Source organism: Somniosus microcephalus, chromosome 33 (assembly GCF_052327205.1).
Source record: "Somniosus microcephalus isolate GS21.2 chromosome 33, FLI_Smic_1.0, whole genome shotgun sequence".
NCBI classification, from domain to species: domain Eukaryota; kingdom Metazoa; phylum Chordata; class Chondrichthyes; order Squaliformes; family Somniosidae; genus Somniosus; species Somniosus microcephalus.
The window spans coordinates 10,263,050-10,281,115 of record NC_141019.1 but is presented as its reverse complement, the minus strand read 5'-3'; the positions used below and the strand labels follow the sequence as shown (position 1 = coordinate 10,281,115).

Sequence of the window (18,066 nt, the reverse complement as noted above, 5' to 3'; positions counted from 1 at the left end):
AACACTTCCCTGTTCCATAGGACATTTCATTGGTGCCATATTCTTGCGGTCTCCGTTGTATCTCTGCAGCACCCCTTGCGGCTGCTTCGTGTGATACTGCCGTACTGAAAGCCTTGTCCAGCATAAGATCCTTTTCTGATAGAAGCCGTTTCTAGGTTCCTTCACTTTGAAGCCCACACACAAACTTGTCCCTTAACGTATCTGCTAGTCCCACTCCAAACTGGCAGTGTTTCGATAGCTTGCGCAGTTCCGTTAGGTACTCAGCATTGCTTTCGTCTTTGTGTTGGTTCCTTTTATGGAACTTAAATCGTTCTGCTATCAGCAGCGGTGTGGGGTTTAAGTGGTCCTGTAGGATTTCTACTATGCTTTCGAAATTCTTATTCACAGGCTTCTCTGGGGTTATTAGGTTTCGCAGTAACCCATAAGTTTTTGCACCCATGGAATTTAACAAAACCAGTACTTTCCTAGCATCTGGCACTTCATTCGCCCTGCAGTACACCTCAATACGTTCCACATATGTCGCCCAATCTTCGACTTCATTGTCGAACGTAGAGATACTGCCACTCTTTGGCATCCCTGGGTGTGATTTAACTGTCAAAAATGGCGTCTCCCGCGCTTTCCTTTCTTCCCGCGCTTGCCCTTCTTCTCCGCTGCGGCTTCTAAAAATGGCGTCTCCCGCACTCTTCCTTCTTCTCCGCGGCTCAATGGCGTCTCCCGCGCTCTCCCTTCTTCTCCCCGCGGACACTGTTCAGCCCTTGAGCCCTGGCTGTGCTCTGCGCGTTCTTTTTCTGTGCGCCTTTCCCGTTTCCGCCGTTTGGTCCTGAACCCGGCTGCTGCTTTACCCTCTCTCTCTCCGTTTTGTTTTTCCTCGACGCCGCTCGGTTTTCAACCCCCGGCTGCGCCCTGTGCGCTTCACCCTCTATCTTACCCTGTCGACGCTGCTCGGCTTTTTCTCTGCCGTCGGTCGGCTCCAGCCGCCGCTGTCCGGGAAGGGTCTGCGCTGTACCTGTCGTCAGTCTGTTGCTGATCGTCGTGGCTGGGGATCCAAGCCCGGCTCTCCACAGCCTCCCCTGCGATGTTCACTCTCTGCCTGACGACTGGGCGGTTGCTCGTGGTCAACACCCGTGTTTCTGGCCTCGACTTTCTTCCACCGCCCTCCCGGAGCGAATCCTCGAAGGGAAATGCAGAGTTGCAGGTAGATTTGAATCGACACTCGTCGCCACTGTTAGATCCGTGATTCTGAGAGTGTGATGTTTTTCAATAACCACACGGATGCTGTAACTTAACAATCAACAGGTATTTACTGGTGGAGGGTAGTCTCAAGACTGGGGGTACAGGGGCATGCTCAATGCTTATATACAGGTGTGGTCACTGCCGGTACTACAGTATACAGAAGCTGTAAAAGTAGTTCTCTCTTAAAGGTACATACACTACAGGTATGACTCCAGTCCATGGAGAGTTTTTCACCCGATTCCCATTGACTTCAGTTTTACTAGGGCTCCTTGATGCCAGACTCGGTCAAATGCTGCCTTGATGTCAAGGGCAGTCACTCTCACCTCACCTCGGGAATTCAGCTCCTTTGTTCATGTTTGGACCAAGGCTGTAATGAGGTCGGGAGCTGAGTGGTCCTGGTGGAACCTAAGCTGAGCATCAGTGAGCAGGTTATTGGTGAGTAAGTGCCGCTGGAAAGCACTGTCGATGACACCTTCCATCACTTTGCTTCACAGAAGAGGACACAAATAACTTCCCAGAAATGCTAGGGAACCAAGGGTTTAGTGAAAAGGAGGAATTAAAGGAAATTAGTATTCGTAAAAAAATAGTGCTGGAGAAATTAATGGGACTGAAAGCTGATAAATCCCCAGGGCCTGATAATCTGCATCCCAGAGTACTGAAAGAAGTAGCCTTGGAAATCGTGGATGCATTGGTTGTCATCTTCCAAAATTCTATAGATTATGGAACAGTTCCTGCAGATTGGAGGGTGGCAAATGTAACCCCACTATTTAAAAGAGGGAGAGAGAAAACCGGGAACTACAGACTGGTTAGCCTAACATCAGTAGTAGGGAAAATGCTAGAGTCAATTATAAAGGATGTGATAACAGGACACTTAGAAAATATCAACGGGATTAGACAAAGTCAACATGGATTTATGAAAGGGAAATCGTGTTTGACAAACCTACTGGAGTTTTTTGAGGATGTAACTGGTAGAATAGATAAGGGAGAACCAGTGGATGTGGTGTATTTGGATTTTCAGAAGGCCTTTGATAAAGTCCCACATAAGAGGTTAGTGAGAAAAATTAAAGCACATGGGATTGGGGGTAATATACTGGCATGGATTGAAACTTGGTTAACAGACAGGAAACAGAGAGTAGGAATAAATGGGTCTTTTTCAGGGTGGCAGGCGGTGACTAGTGGGGTACCGCAGGGATCAGTGCTTGGGCCCCAGCTATTCACAATATATATCAATGATTTGGATGAGGGGACCAAATGTAATATTTCCAAGTTTGCTGATGACATGAAACTAGGTGGGATTGTGAGTTGTGAGGAGGATGCAGAGAGGCTTCAAGGCGATTTAGACAAGTTGAGTGAGTGGGCAAATACATGGCAGATGCAGTATAACGTGGATAAATGTGAAGTTATCCACTTAGATAGGAAAAACAGAAAGGCAGAGTATTATTTAAATGGTGATAGATTGGGAAATGTTGATGTACAGAGGGACCTGGGTGTCCTTGTACACCAGTCACTGAAAGCAAACATGCAGGTGCAGCAAGCAGTTAGCAAGGCAAATGTTATGTTGGCCTTCATTGCAAGAGGATTTGAGTACAGGAGCAAGAATGTCTTACTACAGTTATACAGGGCCTTGGTGAGACCACACCTGGAGTACTGCGTGCAGTTTTGGTCTCCTTACCTAAGAAAGGATATACTTGCCATGGAGGGAGTGCAGCGAAGGTTCACCAGACTGATTCCTGGGATGGCAGGACTATCGTATGAGGAGAGATTGGGTTGACTAGGCCTGTATTCACTAGAGTTTAGAAGAATGAGAAGGGATCTCATTGAAACGTATAAAATTCTGACAGGGCTAGACAGACTGGATGCAGGGAGGATGTTTCCCCTGGCTGGGAAGTCTAGAACGAGGGGTCACAGTCTCGGGATACGGGGTAGGACATTTAGGACTGAGATGAGGAGAAATTTTTTCACTCAGAGGGTGGTGAACCTGTGGAATTCTCTACCACAGAAGGCTGTGGAGGCCAAGTCACTGAATATATTTAAGAAGGAGATAGATAGATTTCTAGACACAAAAGGCATCAAGAGGTATGGGGAGAGAGCGGGAATATAGTATTGAGATAGAGGATCAGCCATGATCATATTGAATGGTGGAGCAGGCTCGAAGGGCCGAATGGCCTACTCCTGCTCCTAATTTTCTATGTTTCTATTGAGAGTAGACTGATGGGGTGGTAATTGGCCGTGTTGGATTTGTCCTGCTTTTTGTGGACAGGACATACCTGGGCAGTTTTCCACATTGTCAGATAGATGCCAGTGTTGTAGCTGTACTGGAACAGCTTGGCTAGAGGCGTGGCTAGTTCTGGAGCACAAGTCTTCAGCACGATAGCCAGGATGTTGTCGGGGCCCATAGCCTTTTCTGTATCCAGTGTGCTCACCTGTTTCTTGATATCACGTGGAGTGAATCGAATTGGCTTCTGTGATGGTGGGGACCTCGGGAGTAGGTCGCTATGGATCGCCCACTCAGCACTTCTGGCTGAAGATGGTTGCAAACGCTTCAGCCTTGTCTTTTGCACTCACGTGCTGGACTCCACCATCATTGAGGATGGGGATATTCATGGAGCCCCCTCCTCCCGTTAGTTGTTTAATGGTCCACCACCATTCACGACCGGATGTGGCAGGACTGCAGAGCTTTGATCTGATCCGTTGATTGTGGGATCGCTTAGCCCTGTCTATAGCATGCTGCTTCCACTTTTTAGCATGCATGTAGTCCTGTGTTGCAGCTTCCCCAGGTTGGCACCTCATTTTTAGGTACGCCTGGTGCTGCTCCTGGCACGCTCTTCTATACTCCTTATTGAACCAGGGTTGGTCCCTTGGCTTGAGGGATATGCCATGAGGTTACAGATTGTGGTGGAATACAATTCTGCTGCTGCTGATGGCCCACAGCGCCTCATAGATGCCCAGTTTTTAGCTGCTAGATCTGTTCTGAATCTATCCCATTTAGCACGGTGGTCATGCCATTCAACTTGATGGAGGGTGTCCTCAGTGTGAAGACGGGACTTCGTCCCCACAATGACTGTGCGGTGGTCACTGCTACCAATACTGTCATGGACAGATGCATCTGCGACAGGTAGATTGGTGAGAACTAGGTCAAATAGGTTTTTCCCTCGTGTTGGTTCTCTCACCACCTGTCGCAGGCCCAGACTGGCAGTTATGTCCTTCAGGACTTGGCCAGCTCGGTCAGTAGTGGGGCTACCGAGCCACTCTTGGTGATGAACATTGACGTCCCCCACCCAGAGTACATTCTGTGCCCTTGCTACTCTCAGTGCTTCTTCCAAGTGGTGTTCAACATGGAGGAGTACTGATTCATCAGCTGAGGGAGGGCGGTAGATGGTAATCAGCAGGAGGTTTCCTTGCCCATACTTGACCTGAAGCCTTGAGACTTCATGGGGTCTGGAGTCAATGTTGAGGACTCCCAGGGCCACTCCTTCCTGACTGTATACCACTGTGCCGCCACCCCTGGTGAGTCTGTCCTTCCGGTGGGACAGGACATACCCAGGGATGGTGATGGAGGAGTTTGGGACATTGGCTGAAAGGTATAATTCTGTGAGTATGACTATGTCAGGTTGTTGCTTGACTAGTCTGTGGGACAGCTCTCCCAATTTTGGCACAAGTCCCCAGGTGTTGGTGAGGAGGACCTTGCAGGGTTGACTGGGCTGGGTGTGCCGCTGCCGTGTCCGTAGCCGGTGCCGAGGTCGATGCCGGGTGGTCCGTCCGGTTTCATTCTTATTGTGTTTCGTAGCGGTTTGTTACAACTGAGTGACTTGCTCGGCCATTTCAGAGGGCAGTTAAGAGTCAACCACATTGCTGTGGGTCTGGAGTCCCAGATAGGCCAGGGTTCCAGCTCCTGTCCTTACCCAGTGACCCATATGTGGAATGGATTAGGCAGTAAACTGTCATCTTGGCTCTGTTGGGTCTTGCCTCTGAGCCAGAAGATTGTAGAACTTGAGCCCATAATCTAGGCTGACACTAGAGTGCAGTACAAGTGTCTCATTGTCGGAGGTGCTATCTTATAATTGGATTAAATATTAAACTGAGACCCCGTCTGCTTCTTCCAATACTTGCTTCCATCAATGCCTCGTCTTCATGTAATAAAAGAGAATGAACATGCCATGCGTCTAACTTCACTGGGTTGTCTTGCATGATTTAAAGCTAATTTTCTAATTCCTCTCCTGTATTCCATTCTTTTTTTATTTATGGGATGTGGGCATCGCTGGCAAGGCCAGCATTTATTGCCCATCCCTAATTGCCCTGGAGAAGGTGATGTTGAGCCGTCTTCTTGAACCGCTGCAGTCCTTGGAGTGAAGGTTTTTTTTGTTTTTCCTCACGGTTTGATCCAACTGAGTGGCTTGCTGGGCCATTTCAGAGGGCAGTTAAGAGTCAACCACATTGCTGTGGGTCTGGAGTCACATATCGGCCAGACCGGGTAAGGGCGGCAGATTTCCTTCCCTAAAGGACATTAGTGAACCAGATGGGTTTTTACGACAATCCGATAGTTTCATGGTCACCATTACTGACACTAGTAATTATTCCAGATTTATTTAAATTCCCCAGCAGCCGCGGTGGGATTTAAACTCACGTCTCTGGATCATTAGTCCAGGCCTCTGGATTACTAGTCCAGTGACATTACCACCATGCTACCGTTCCCTATGGGGATAGTTGAGGTTGGAGATCACCATAATCTTATTGAATGGCGGAGCAGGCTCGAGGGGTCAAATGGCCGACTCCTGCTCCGAATTCTTATGTTCTTATTCCCCACTCAGGCTGGAGTTAAAATTACAGTCGGGTCTCAATGACGTCATCGGGCTGCAACATGCACGTGTAAAGAAGGACCCCGTTGGCTCCGGGCGGGTGTCCTTGCTGCCTGCTCAGAAGAGCAGGTTAAAATTGCAGATGTTGCGATCAGGGCGGCTTTCGGACAGGTAAGAGTCAGGGCGATTTTAACTGCCCGCCCGCCAGGTTTCTGCTGAGCGAGTCAGGTTAAAATTGCCCCAACGTTTCAAATACCTCATTCAGAAATTATTTCCAACATGGCTGACTTTAACTTTTTTCCCCTTGTAACTAGCATAATCTGATGCAAATGTCCATGGCTTTGCTAAGCCAATTGTGTTCAAATTTTCTGTTGCTATGGGGAGGTAATTCAATGTTAATAAACAAAGGGATTTTTTCACTTCCTGTTGCTCAAGGTGCGGTAAAAAGGTTTTCCATTTCTATAGTGCCTTTCACGACCACTGGATGTCCCAAAGCACTTTACAGCCAATGAAGTACTTTTTGAAGTGTTGTAATGTAGGAAATGTGGCAGCCAATTTGTGCACAGCAAGCTCCCACAAACAGCAATGTGATAATGACCAGTAATCTTTTTCAGTGATGTTGATTGAGGGATAAATATTGGCCCCAGGACACCGGGGAGAACTCCCCTGCTCTTCTTCAAAACAGTGCCATGGGATCTTTTACGTCCGCCTGAGAGAGCAGACGGGGCCTCAGTTTAACGTCTCATCCGAAAGACAGCACCTCCGACAGGTACAGCACTCCCTCAGCACTGTCTTGGAATGTCAGCCTGGATTGTGTGCTCCAGTCCCTGGAGAGGAACTTGAACCCTCGACCTCCTGACACAGAAGCAAAGGTGCTACCCACTGAGCCACGGCTGACATCACGTATTGTAGGTTTGTCTTGAAAGTTGTTTCAGCAAACTTTTTTTTAAACAAATATAATCGTACACATAAAGTATTCAGATCAATTTTTACTGTGGCAGGGCTGTTCATTACTGTTCCAGATTATGGGCAGCTATCAAAACACAGTTCGGCACCAAATGGAATCCAGAGGTGGCCATGAAGCTGCGATTGTGCCGTGTATTCACACTGCAGCTCCAGCTCCAGCTCCGGCCAGGCAGTAAAGCGCTGTGGGCCGCAGTATCTGCATGATCTCAGTATTTCAATGATCTTTAGGTAGATTTTAAAAGTGCTTGGGGTTGCAAGGGTCACCCTGAGCACTTTGTAAACCCAGTTTGACATATACTATTGGACTTAAGCTCTGTGATATCAAATAGAAGTGGTGTGAGAATACTGCCTTCAGGGAGAATTGCATAGGATATACGGCACAGAAACAGGCCATTCAGCCCAACCAGTCCATGCCGGTGTTTATGCTCCACTCGAGCCTCCTCCCGTCTTTCCTCATCTAAATCTATCAGCATAACCCTCTATTCCCTTCTCCCTCATCTGCTTGTCCAGCCTCCCCTTAAATGTATCTATACTATTCGCCTCAACCACTCCCTGTGGGAGCGAGTTCCACATTCTCACCACTCTCTGGGTAAAGAAGTTTCTCCTGAATTCCCTATTGGATTTCTTGGTGATCATCTTATATTGATGGCCTCTAGTTATGCTCTTCCCCACAAGTGGAAACATTCTCTCTGCATCACTTCTCTCTGGAGTCTGGCCAGACCCTGACTCCTGTAGTTGTAATGTCAATGCACCAATTGAAATTTTAACTACATGATGACAAGTTGCTGTAATCCACGGGCTCTTTCTGATATTGTACAAATAGAAGTGCTGAGCCTCGTGTTTGCTTCCTTGTTATCTGCCTCAGAGCCTCATGTCCATGCGTTCTTTGTGATGGCGAGTGGCAGCGTCCAGCTGAGGCTGTGGTTTTCCATTCCGTGGGATGATACTCAATGTTGAGCTTTGCTTTATCTGGCCTAGGGTGACCGAGTGCACTGTATCCAGGTCTGCTGACGATACAAAGCTAGGTGGGAAAGTAAGCTGTGAGGAGGGCGCAAAGAGGCTGCAAAGGGATATAGATAGACTAAGTGAGTGGGCAAGAATGTGGCAGATGGAATATAATGTGGAGAAATGTGAAGTTATTCACTTTGGTAGAAAAATAGAAAGGCAGAATATTTTTAAAAGGTGGGAGACTGGAAAATGTTGGACACCCATGTCCCTCTGAATGCCATGTACACGAATCACAGAAAATTAACATGCAGGTACAGCAAGCAATTAGGAAAGCAAATGGTTTGTGAGCCTTTATTACAAGAGGATTTGAGTATAAGAGTAAGTAAGTCTTACTGAATTTACATAGGGCCCTGGTGAGACCACACCTGGAGTATTGTGCACAGTTTTGGTCTCCTTACCTAAGGAAGGATATACTTGCCATAGAGGAAGTGCAACGAAGGTTCACCAGACTGGTTCCTGGGATGGGGGGATTGTCCTATGAGGAGAGATTGAGTAGACTAGGCCTATATTCCCTAGAATTTAGAAGAATGAGAGGTGATTTCATTGAAACATACAAAATTCTTGCAGGACTAGACAGGGTAGATGCAGGGAGGATGTTTCCCCTGGCTGGGGAGTCTAGAACCAGGGGTCACAGTCTCAGAATAAAAGGTCGGCCATTTAGGTCTGAGATGAGGAGAGATTTCTTCACTCAGAGGGTGGTGAATCTTTGGAATTCTCTACCCCAGAGGGCTGTGGAGGCTCAGTCACTGAGTATAATCAAGACAGAGATTGATAGATTTTTGAATATTAAGGGAATCAAGGGATATGGAGAGTGTGCGGGAAAGTGGAGATGAGGTAGAAGATCAACCATGATCTTATTGAGGGCTCGAGGGGCCGAATGGCCAACTCCTGTTCTTGCACTATTTCTTAGTTCTTATGATATTAGTGAAGGGGAAACAAGTGGTCTGGTTGAAAACCTCTCGCTAACATGTGTTACACGTTGGAATTCTAACGTATTCCTTTCCTATTTAGTGTGGGTGTAATTAGTGGTTTTGAATTTAGAAGATACTTTTCCTTTGCCTATAATACCAGTACACAAAATCAGGGTCAAGTTAACACTGTTACTTCCTTCCAAATAGGAGGAGCTGTATTCTATTGTCAGACACAAGGAATTTACTGCCACGGGAGGCCCACATAACACAATCGACTCATAATGATCTAGCAAGCCAAACCACTCAACAGCTAGCAATGCCCATCGCCACCTTCCATAGGGGTGGGCAGTAAATGCCACCCTGTCAGTGTTACCAGTGTCCCGAGCACCAATAATAAACCCTTCCCCAATGCTGCTCGGATACTCGGTTCCACCTTCAAAATCGATATACTGTGGCGGAGCCACTAAGGGACTCCGATCAATTGTATATAATTCCCTTTAATAATATGTTGGCTACAGCCCGAGTCTGTATCTTTGTTTTCACTGTTTACATGTACAGAGCGCGATCACTTTAATAGCGCGGGTAAACGCGATGACGTCACGCCGTTCATCACGTGATCCCCCACCAGCGGGAAAAACGTGATGACATCATGACATCAGCCACGGGAACGCCCAAGCAGTCCTCATGGAGCCTCCGAACTGACTAGACCTATATTCGATGTTCTCCTGTAATTATCCATTAAACTCTGTTAGTTTTCATTAAACCTCGTTTATTTGATCGCCTGAGTGGACCTCAGTCTTTTGATAAGAACTTGACATTCCTACATTGGTGACCCCGACTTTTGCGAACGGTTTTCGCAGAAGTTATTGAACATGGAATCGAACGCCGTTGCTTTGAAGCTACCACAGTTCTGGGAGCAACAGCCAGCCGCGTGGTTCATCCAGGCTGAAGCCCAGTTCACAATCAGGAACATCGTTGCGGATCAGACCCGTTACTATTACGTGGTCTCCGCCCTCGACAGCGCCACAGCCTCGCGGATCGTCAGCCTGCTTGGTAATCCACCAGAAGATCGCAAGTATGAAACGATAAAGGCGCGGTTGTTACAGGTCTTCGGGCTCACGAAGTCGGAGCGCGCCCGCCGGCTGCTCGCTATGCCCGGCCTCGGGGACTCCAAGCCGTCCGAGCTCATGAGCCAAATGCTCACGCTCCTGGGCCCCGAACCGGAATGCTTCCTCTTCAGGGAGCTATTCCTCAGCCAGCTACCGGAGCAAATTCAGGCTGCCCTAGCCAGGTCGGAAGTCACCGACTGCGCAGAGTTGGCTGCCGAAGCGGACAAGATTTTCGCGGTGACGCAGCAGCACTGCGCTGCCACGAGGCGCCCATCCCCCACAGACGCTGCTCCAGCCGCTCAACCTGCGGGGTTGTGCTCCTACCACGCCCGTTTTGGCGCGAAAGCAAGATGCTGCCGCCCTCCCTGCAGCTTTTCGCTCAAAAAAAACAACAGCAGCCACCCTGTCGAAAGAGGACCGGTTATAACGAGCGCCCCGCGGCTGCGATGGCAATTGGTAATTTGGGGAAACTCCTCTTCATCACCGACTCCCTATCTGGTCGACGTTTCCTCTGCGACACCGGGGCGCAGTGTAGCATCCTACCCACGTCAAATCTTGATATACAAGCCGGGGGGCACGGCCTCTCCCTCGAGGCGGCTAATGGCGGGGCCATTCGGACGACGGCGGGTCCAGGTGTGCTTCGGCGGCCAGCGGTTTTACTGGGATTTCATCACGGCCAAAGTCTCTCAAGCCATCCTCGGGGCGGATTTTTTGTGCGCCAACGGCCTCCTGGTGGATGTAAGGCACCGCCGGTTGATCAATGCGGCCACTTTTCACTCCATCCCGTGCCACCGTGGTAATGCCTGTGCGTTCCCACCTCCGGATGACTTCACTCGCCTCCTCGGGGATTTCCCATACCGCACCAGACCCACTTTCTCTTCCACGGCCACGAAACATGGTGTCGAACATCACATCACTACTACTGGCTCCCCGGTCTACGCACGGGCCCGGCGCCTTGAACCTGGCAAGCTCGCGGCTGTGAAAGCGGAGTTCGACACGATGGAGCGGCATGGGATTATTCGCCGGTCGAATAGTCCCTGGTCTTCGCCTCTCCACATTGTTCCGAAACCTGGCGGCGGATGGTGGCCTTGCGGCGACTACTGACGCCTGAACGATGCCACTACTCCTGATCGGTACCCGATCCCTCATATTCAGGATTTCTCTGCCCATTTGGCGGGAAATACAATTTTTTTCAAAAGTCGACCTTGTCCGTGGTTACCACCAGGTCCCCGTGCACCCGCAAGACGTCCCGAAAACTGCAGTCATCACCCCATTCGGCCTGTTTGAATTTCTGCGGATGCCGTTTGGATTGAAGAACGCTGCACAGGCTTTCCAGCGCTTGATGGACTCCGTGCTTCGGGACCTCAAGTTTCTATTCGTCTACCTCGACGACAGCCTCATCGCCAGCCCTAATAAAGAGGAGCACATCTGCCATTTACGCACCCTCTTTAGACGCCTCAGTCAACACGACTTGATCATCAACCCGGCCAAGTGCCAGTTCGGCCTGCAGCAGATTGATTTCTTAGGCCACCGCATCACATCGGACGGCGCAATTCCCCTGCAAACGAAGGTGGAGGCAGTTACTTCTTTCCCACGCCCGCAGACTGTCAAGGCCCTGCAGGAGTTCCTCGGGATGGTAAATTTTTATCACCGGTTCATCCCTAATGCAGCTCTGCTCATGCAACCCCTGTACGAGGCCCTCAAGGGCAAGTCCGGCAAGGATCCGATTAGCTGGACGGTCGACATGGACCGGGCGTTCGTCGACACAAAAGGTGCCTTAGCCAACGCAACCATGCTGGCGCACCCGCTGCCAGGTGCCACCATCGCCCTTACCACCGACGCGTCAGACTACGCCATCGGCGCAGTGCAGGAACAGTGGGTGAATGAGACGTGGCAACCGCTGGCGAAACGAACGGAAGTACAGCACGTTCGACCGGGAGTTGCTGGCCCTTTTTCTGGCCATCCGCCATTTCCGGTTCTTGCTAGAGGGCCGTCTGTTCACGGCTTTTGTGGACCATAAGCCACTAACGTTCGCTATGGCCAAGGCCGCCGAACCGTGGTCAGCTCGGCAACAACGTCAGTTGACGTTTATTTCAGAATTCACCACTGACATTCAGCATGTGTCCGGTAAGGACAACCTGGTGGCGGATTGCCTCTCCCGTGCGACCGTTCATGCAGTCCATCGACTATGCCCTCATGGCTGCGGATCAAGCCTCGGATCCGGAAGTACAATCTTATAGAACCAACCCCTCTAGCCTCCAAGCGGCCGACGTCAAATTCCATGCCGCGGGCACTACGCCACTCTGTGATGTCTCCGTGGGAGATCCTCGCCCTATCGTGCCGGTCACCTGGCGCCGAAAAGTTTTTGACGCCATACACGGGTTGTCGCACCCTGGCATGAAGGCCTCACAACGGCTGATGTCGTCCAAATTCGTGTGGCGGGGCATGCACATGGATGTCCGCGACTGGGCCAACACCTGCGTGGTCTGCCAAAAGGCCAAGGTGCAGCGTCACGTCAAGGCTCCATTGGCCACTTTCGCTGTTCCGGAACGTAGGTTTGATCATGTGCATGTGGACCTGGTGGGGCCATTTCCGCCTTCGCACGGGTTTATTCATCTTCTTACAATGGTGGACCGCACCACTAGATGGCCTGAGGTGGTTCCTTTGTCATCCACCACTTCCGCAGACGTCGCCAGGGCATTCATCTCCGCTTGGGTCGCCCGTTTCGGGGTACCGGTGGACATCTCGTCTGATCGTGGGCCGCAGTTTTCTTCTGAGCTCTGGAACGCTGTGGCTCAGGGGCTCGGGGTCAAGCTACATCGCACCACTGCCTACCATCCACAGGTGAGCAGCCTGTGCGAGCGATTCCACAGGTCGCTCAAAGCCGCACTGCGAGCCAGCCTTCAATGCACGGGCTGGGTGGACAGGCTTCCATGGGTCCTTTTGGGTCTTCGTACGGCACCTAAAGAAGATCTTCAATCGTTCTCGGCGGAGCTTGTATTTGGCCAGCCGCTACGCGTACCAGGGGATTTCCTTCCGACTCCAACAGAGCCATGGTCCGCATCCCAGCAGCTCATCAGCCACCAGGAGGCAGCCAGAAGTTTCGCTCAAGTGCCTACGTCGCATCACGGCTTGCAGAGCTCCCACGTCCCAGCTGAGCTGAAGTACGCCGACTATGTGTTTATCCGCCACGACGCTCATCGGGATCCGCTCAAACCCCCTTACACTGGTCCTTTCCGCATCATAGAGCCAGGAGACAAAACTTTTTCGGTCGATATCGGAGGTAAACCGGACCACATTTCGGTTGACCGGTTGAAGCCGGCTCACTTGGACCTTGACCGCCCAGTCGAGATCGCACAACTGCCGAAACGTGGCCGACCGCCCACAGTCGCAGTGCCAGATCAAACGCAACCGCCCGCCAGCTCGCCCACCGTCCATCAGCTTCCACTTCAAGGCTACAGAAGTCGATCTGGCAGGCTTGTCAGGCCTCCTCGCCGCTTTACTTTTGCTGTTAAAGACAATTCTGGGGGGGGGGCGCATGTGGCGGAGCCACTAAGGGACTCCGATCAATTGTATATAATTCCCTTTAATAATATGTTAGCTACAGCCTGCGTCTGTATCTTTGTTTTCACTGTTTACATGTACAGAGCGTGATCACTTTAAGCGGGAAAAACGTGATGACGTCATGACGTCAGTCACGGGACCGCCCAAGCAGTCCTCGTGGAGCCTCCGAACTGACTAGACCGATATTCGATGTTCTCCTGTAATTATCCGTTAAACTCTGTTAGTTTTCATTAAACCTCGTTTATTTGATCGCCTGAGTGGACCTCAGTCTTTTGATAGGAACTAAACATTCCTACAATACAATCAACTCCCATCCAGAGTTCAGAAAACCCAACCGCTGCCCTCACACCTGTCAGTACATAGTGGATTTAGAACTCAGACTTACCAGGGTTACATATTGGACAGCAGATATCTTTATGCTTATACTGCTTCTCAATGCAATTGTCAATGGGCCCACAGACCAGAGCAGCGGTGAACTGTATAGGAAGACGGAGATCAATGATTAACAATTCAGCACAGTTAGATATACATTCTGAAATTACAACTGCAGCATTATCACAAGAGTAATGGTGCTGTGACCAGACACTAGCCTCTCATCCCTGGGGCCTGGGCTGTCTGCTAACTTGAAGGGTCCTTTGTGAAATGATGCTGTAATATCCCAGCAGTCTAATCTCACTCTCCTCACTCCCCATACCCTTTAATATCCCAGCAGTCTAATCCCACTCTCCTCACTCCCCAAACCCTTTAATATCCCACCCAGTCTAATCCCACTCTCCCGCTCACTCCCCATACCCTGTAATAACCCACCCAGTCTAATCTCACTCTCCCTCTCACTCCCCATACCCTTTAATATCCCACCCAGTCTAATCCCACTCTCCTCCTCACTCCCCAAACCCTTTAATATCCCACCCAGTCTAATCCCACTCTCTCCCTCACTCCCCATACCCTTTAATATCCCACCCAGTCTAATCCCACTCTCCTCCTCACTCCCCAAACCCTTTAATATCCCACCCAGTCTAATCCCACTCTCCCCCTCACTCCCCAAACCCTTTAATATCCCACCCAGTCTAATCCCACTCTCCTCATTCCCCATACCCTTTAATATCCCACCCAGTCTAATCTCACTCTCCCCCTCACTCCCCACACCCTTTAATATCCCACCCAGTCTAATCCCACTCTCCCCTCACTCCCCATACCCTTTAATATCCCACCCAGTCTAATCCCACTCTCCCCCTCACTCCCCATACCCTTTAATATCCCACCAAGTCTAATCCCACTCTCCCTCTCACTCCCCATTCCCTTTAATATCCCACCCAGTCTAATCCCACTCTCTCCTCACTCCCCATACCCTTTAATATCCCACCAAGTCTAATCCCACTCTCCCTCACTCCCCATTCCCTTTAATATCCCACCCAGTCTAATCCCACTCTCTCCTCACTCCCCATACCCTTTAATATCCCACCAAGTCTAATCCCACTCTCCTGCTCACTCACCATACCCTTTAATATCCCACCCAGTCTAATCCCACTCTCCTCACTCCCCATACCCTTTCGTATCCCACCCAGTCTAATCCCATTCTCCCCCTCACTCCCCATACACTTTAATATCCCACCCAGACTAATCCCACTCTCCCCCTCACTCCCCATACCCTTTAATATCCCACCCAGTCTAATCCCCTTCTCCCCCTCACTCCCCATACCCTTTAATCTCCCACCCAGCCTAATCCCACTCTCCCCCTCACTCCCCATACCCTTTAATATCCCACCCAGTCTAATCCCACTGTCCTCACTCCCCATACCCTTTAATATCTCACCCAGTCTAATCCCACTCTCCCCCTCACTCCCCATACCCTTTAATATCCCACCCAGTCTAATCCCACTCTCCCCATACCCTTTAATATCCCACCCAGTCTAATCCCACTCTCCTCACTCCCCATACCCTTTAATATCCCACACAGTCTAATCCCACTCTCCTGCTCACTCCCCACACCCTTTAATATCCCACCCAGTCTAATCCCACTCCCCACACCCTTTAATATCCCACCCAGTCTAATCCCACTCTCCTCACTCCCCATACCCTTTAATATCCCACCCAGTCTAATCCCACTCTCCTCACACCCCACACCCTTTAATATCCCACCCAGTCTAATCCCACTCTCCTCACACCCCACACCCTTTAATATCCCACCCAGTCTAATCCCACTCTCCTCACACCCCACACCCTTTAATATCCCACCCAGTCTAATCCCACTCTCCCCCTCACTCCCCATGCCCTTTAATATCCCACCCAGTCTAATCGCACTCTCCCCTCACTACCCATACCCTTTACTATCCCACCCAGTCTAATCCCACTGTCCTGTTCACCCATTACCTTTTCAAGCATCTATCTTATTACCTTTTAATGCCTCACTGTGTCTCAACTCCATTCTCTGATATCATAGAATCATAGCAATTTACAGCACAGAAGGAGGCCATTCAGCCTATCGTGTCTGTGCCGGCCGAAAAAGAACCTTATCTCAAAGTCCAGCTCTTGGTCCGTAGCCCTGTAGGTTACGGCACTTCAAGGTGCATATCCAAGCACTTTTTAAATGTGGTGAGGGTCTCTGCCCCTACCACCCTTTCAAGCAGTGAGTTCTAGACCCCCACCAATCTCTGGGTGAAAAGATTTCTCCTCAGATCCCTCTAAACCTCTGACCAATTACTTTAAATCTCTGCCCCCTGGTTATCGACCCCTCTGCTAAGGGAAATAGGTCCTTCCTATCCACGCTATCTCAGCCCCTCATAATTTTATACACCTCAATTCAATGAGATGATCACTTTTTACAATACATTGGGCACAGATTCTCCAATAACGCAAATTATTTTCCTTCTATTTTTCAAAAACACAACATTTGATGCACTCCATTAATTGATTCTTTTACTAATAAAAAAAACCTCATCTCCGGTCTCAAAAGAATGCAGAGCAACAGATTCCACAAAAACCAGAACAAGAACAAATGTAAAAATAAAATAAAATTTTGTATGTTTGAGGTTACAAATTGACATTGTTACGAATCCACAAATAAAACTCCAGTTCAGACTTCTGGAGTACCGGGACCAGACTCTGATTCTTTCCTGTACTATTTCACAAGTACGGAAGTCTTTAACCTATCTGTCCCCCTCCAAACGTCACTGTTCCGGCCTCAGCTCTTGCTCCAGCCCCATGCTCAGGCCTTAGCCACAGCTCCAGTTCCAGCCCCAGATCAGCCCAAAGCTGATTCTGGACAAGAGGGCAAGCTTGTTATGGGACTGGTCCTGAAGTGGCGATGCTGAGAGACTTTCCAGGAAAGAATCAGAACAAAACAGTTTGCCTGGTAAAAAGTAAGTTGAATAAATGGAAGCCGGTTTTCTGCATTAACAAACTCCCTCATTCTGCCACGGCTGTGATTAATCTAAACAAACACAAACACCATGCCCGTATTTATGAATTCGGAAAAACACTACAAACCATAACGATAAGCATCTGCAGATTAAACATTTTCTTCACCAACAGCCCCGCTGCACAAAACGTTTATTCTTTCAATTACGCAACTTTTCAGATTTGGCTTCAAAACCAGCAAGAAAGAGGAAGTAGCTGTGGGTCATGCTCGGGCCAATTCATACTTGTTTTAAAGTGTGCTGACTGATTTTAAATATAAAGACACTTCTGTAGGAGTCTCTGCACTCCTAACAAAGAATCTATAACTTACTGGAAGTTAACAAACTGAATTTATTGTCTAAGAACTTTACAAAACAAGAAACTACAGGAGAAGCTCAAAACAGGTCTTTTCTCTTTCAATCCACGCAAGGACTGGCTGGTCCCGCCCTCTACCTCTGACGTCATGATGTCATCACATTTCCCGCCGAAGGGGACGTCACGTGACCCATGTGATGACGTCATCGCGTCAGATCGCGATGCTGTCGATCTAGCTCTGTTTAACAAGAGCCAACTTGAAAGGTAATAACATTGGTTACAGGCAATTATGTAAGTCACTTAGTGGTTTTGCCACATACGCCCCCCCAGGATTGTCTTTAACGAAAAGAGTCAATCGCCGAGGAGGTCGGACAAGTCTGTTGGACTGACTCCGAAATTCCCGGAAGCACCGATCGCCATCGCGGCAGTGGGGGAAGTACCGGGACCGGCGTGCATGACTCGCAGCGGTCTATTCGACGGTCTGGTAACGAAAGTGCACGGCGAGTGGCAGCAGTGGGCCTTCGGGCCGAAATGAGCATGGTAGTAGCAGAAACCGGTCGTCGGAGGCGCCTTTGTCGGAGCCGGGGCCGGGCTCTTCGTGGCGGGGCGTTGCGCGAGGGCGCAGTATTGTTGCCGGACCGCGTAAATCTTATCCGCCTCTTCGGCGAGCGCGACGCAGTCTGTGGTTTCTGCTCTGGCGAGGGATGCCTGTACTTGCTCGGGGAGCTGAGTAAGGAACAGTTCGCGAAACAGAAAGCACTGGGGCTC

The 18,066-nt window shown here is 49.7% G+C and overlaps 1 protein-coding gene across 3 annotated transcripts in view; it reads right to left on the bottom strand.

Moving 5' to 3' along the window:
• LOC147096959 (uncharacterized) overlaps positions 1 to 17,416 on the bottom strand; it is a 56,058-nt gene extending 38,642 nt beyond the window's left edge. For all 3 annotated transcript variants that reach the window (XM_085972650.1, XM_085972651.1, XM_085972652.1), the window contains exons 1-2: positions 17,074 to 17,416; positions 13,973 to 14,063 (exon numbers count right to left, since the gene is read on the bottom strand). In XM_085972650.1, coding sequence (XP_085828776.1) covers positions 13,973 to 14,063; positions 17,074 to 17,103 — 121 coding nt within the window. In that variant the 5' untranslated portion in view covers positions 17,104 to 17,416. The remainder of the gene's footprint in view (positions 1 to 13,972; positions 14,064 to 17,073) is intronic.
• Between the last annotated feature and the right edge of the window lie 650 nt (positions 17,417 to 18,066).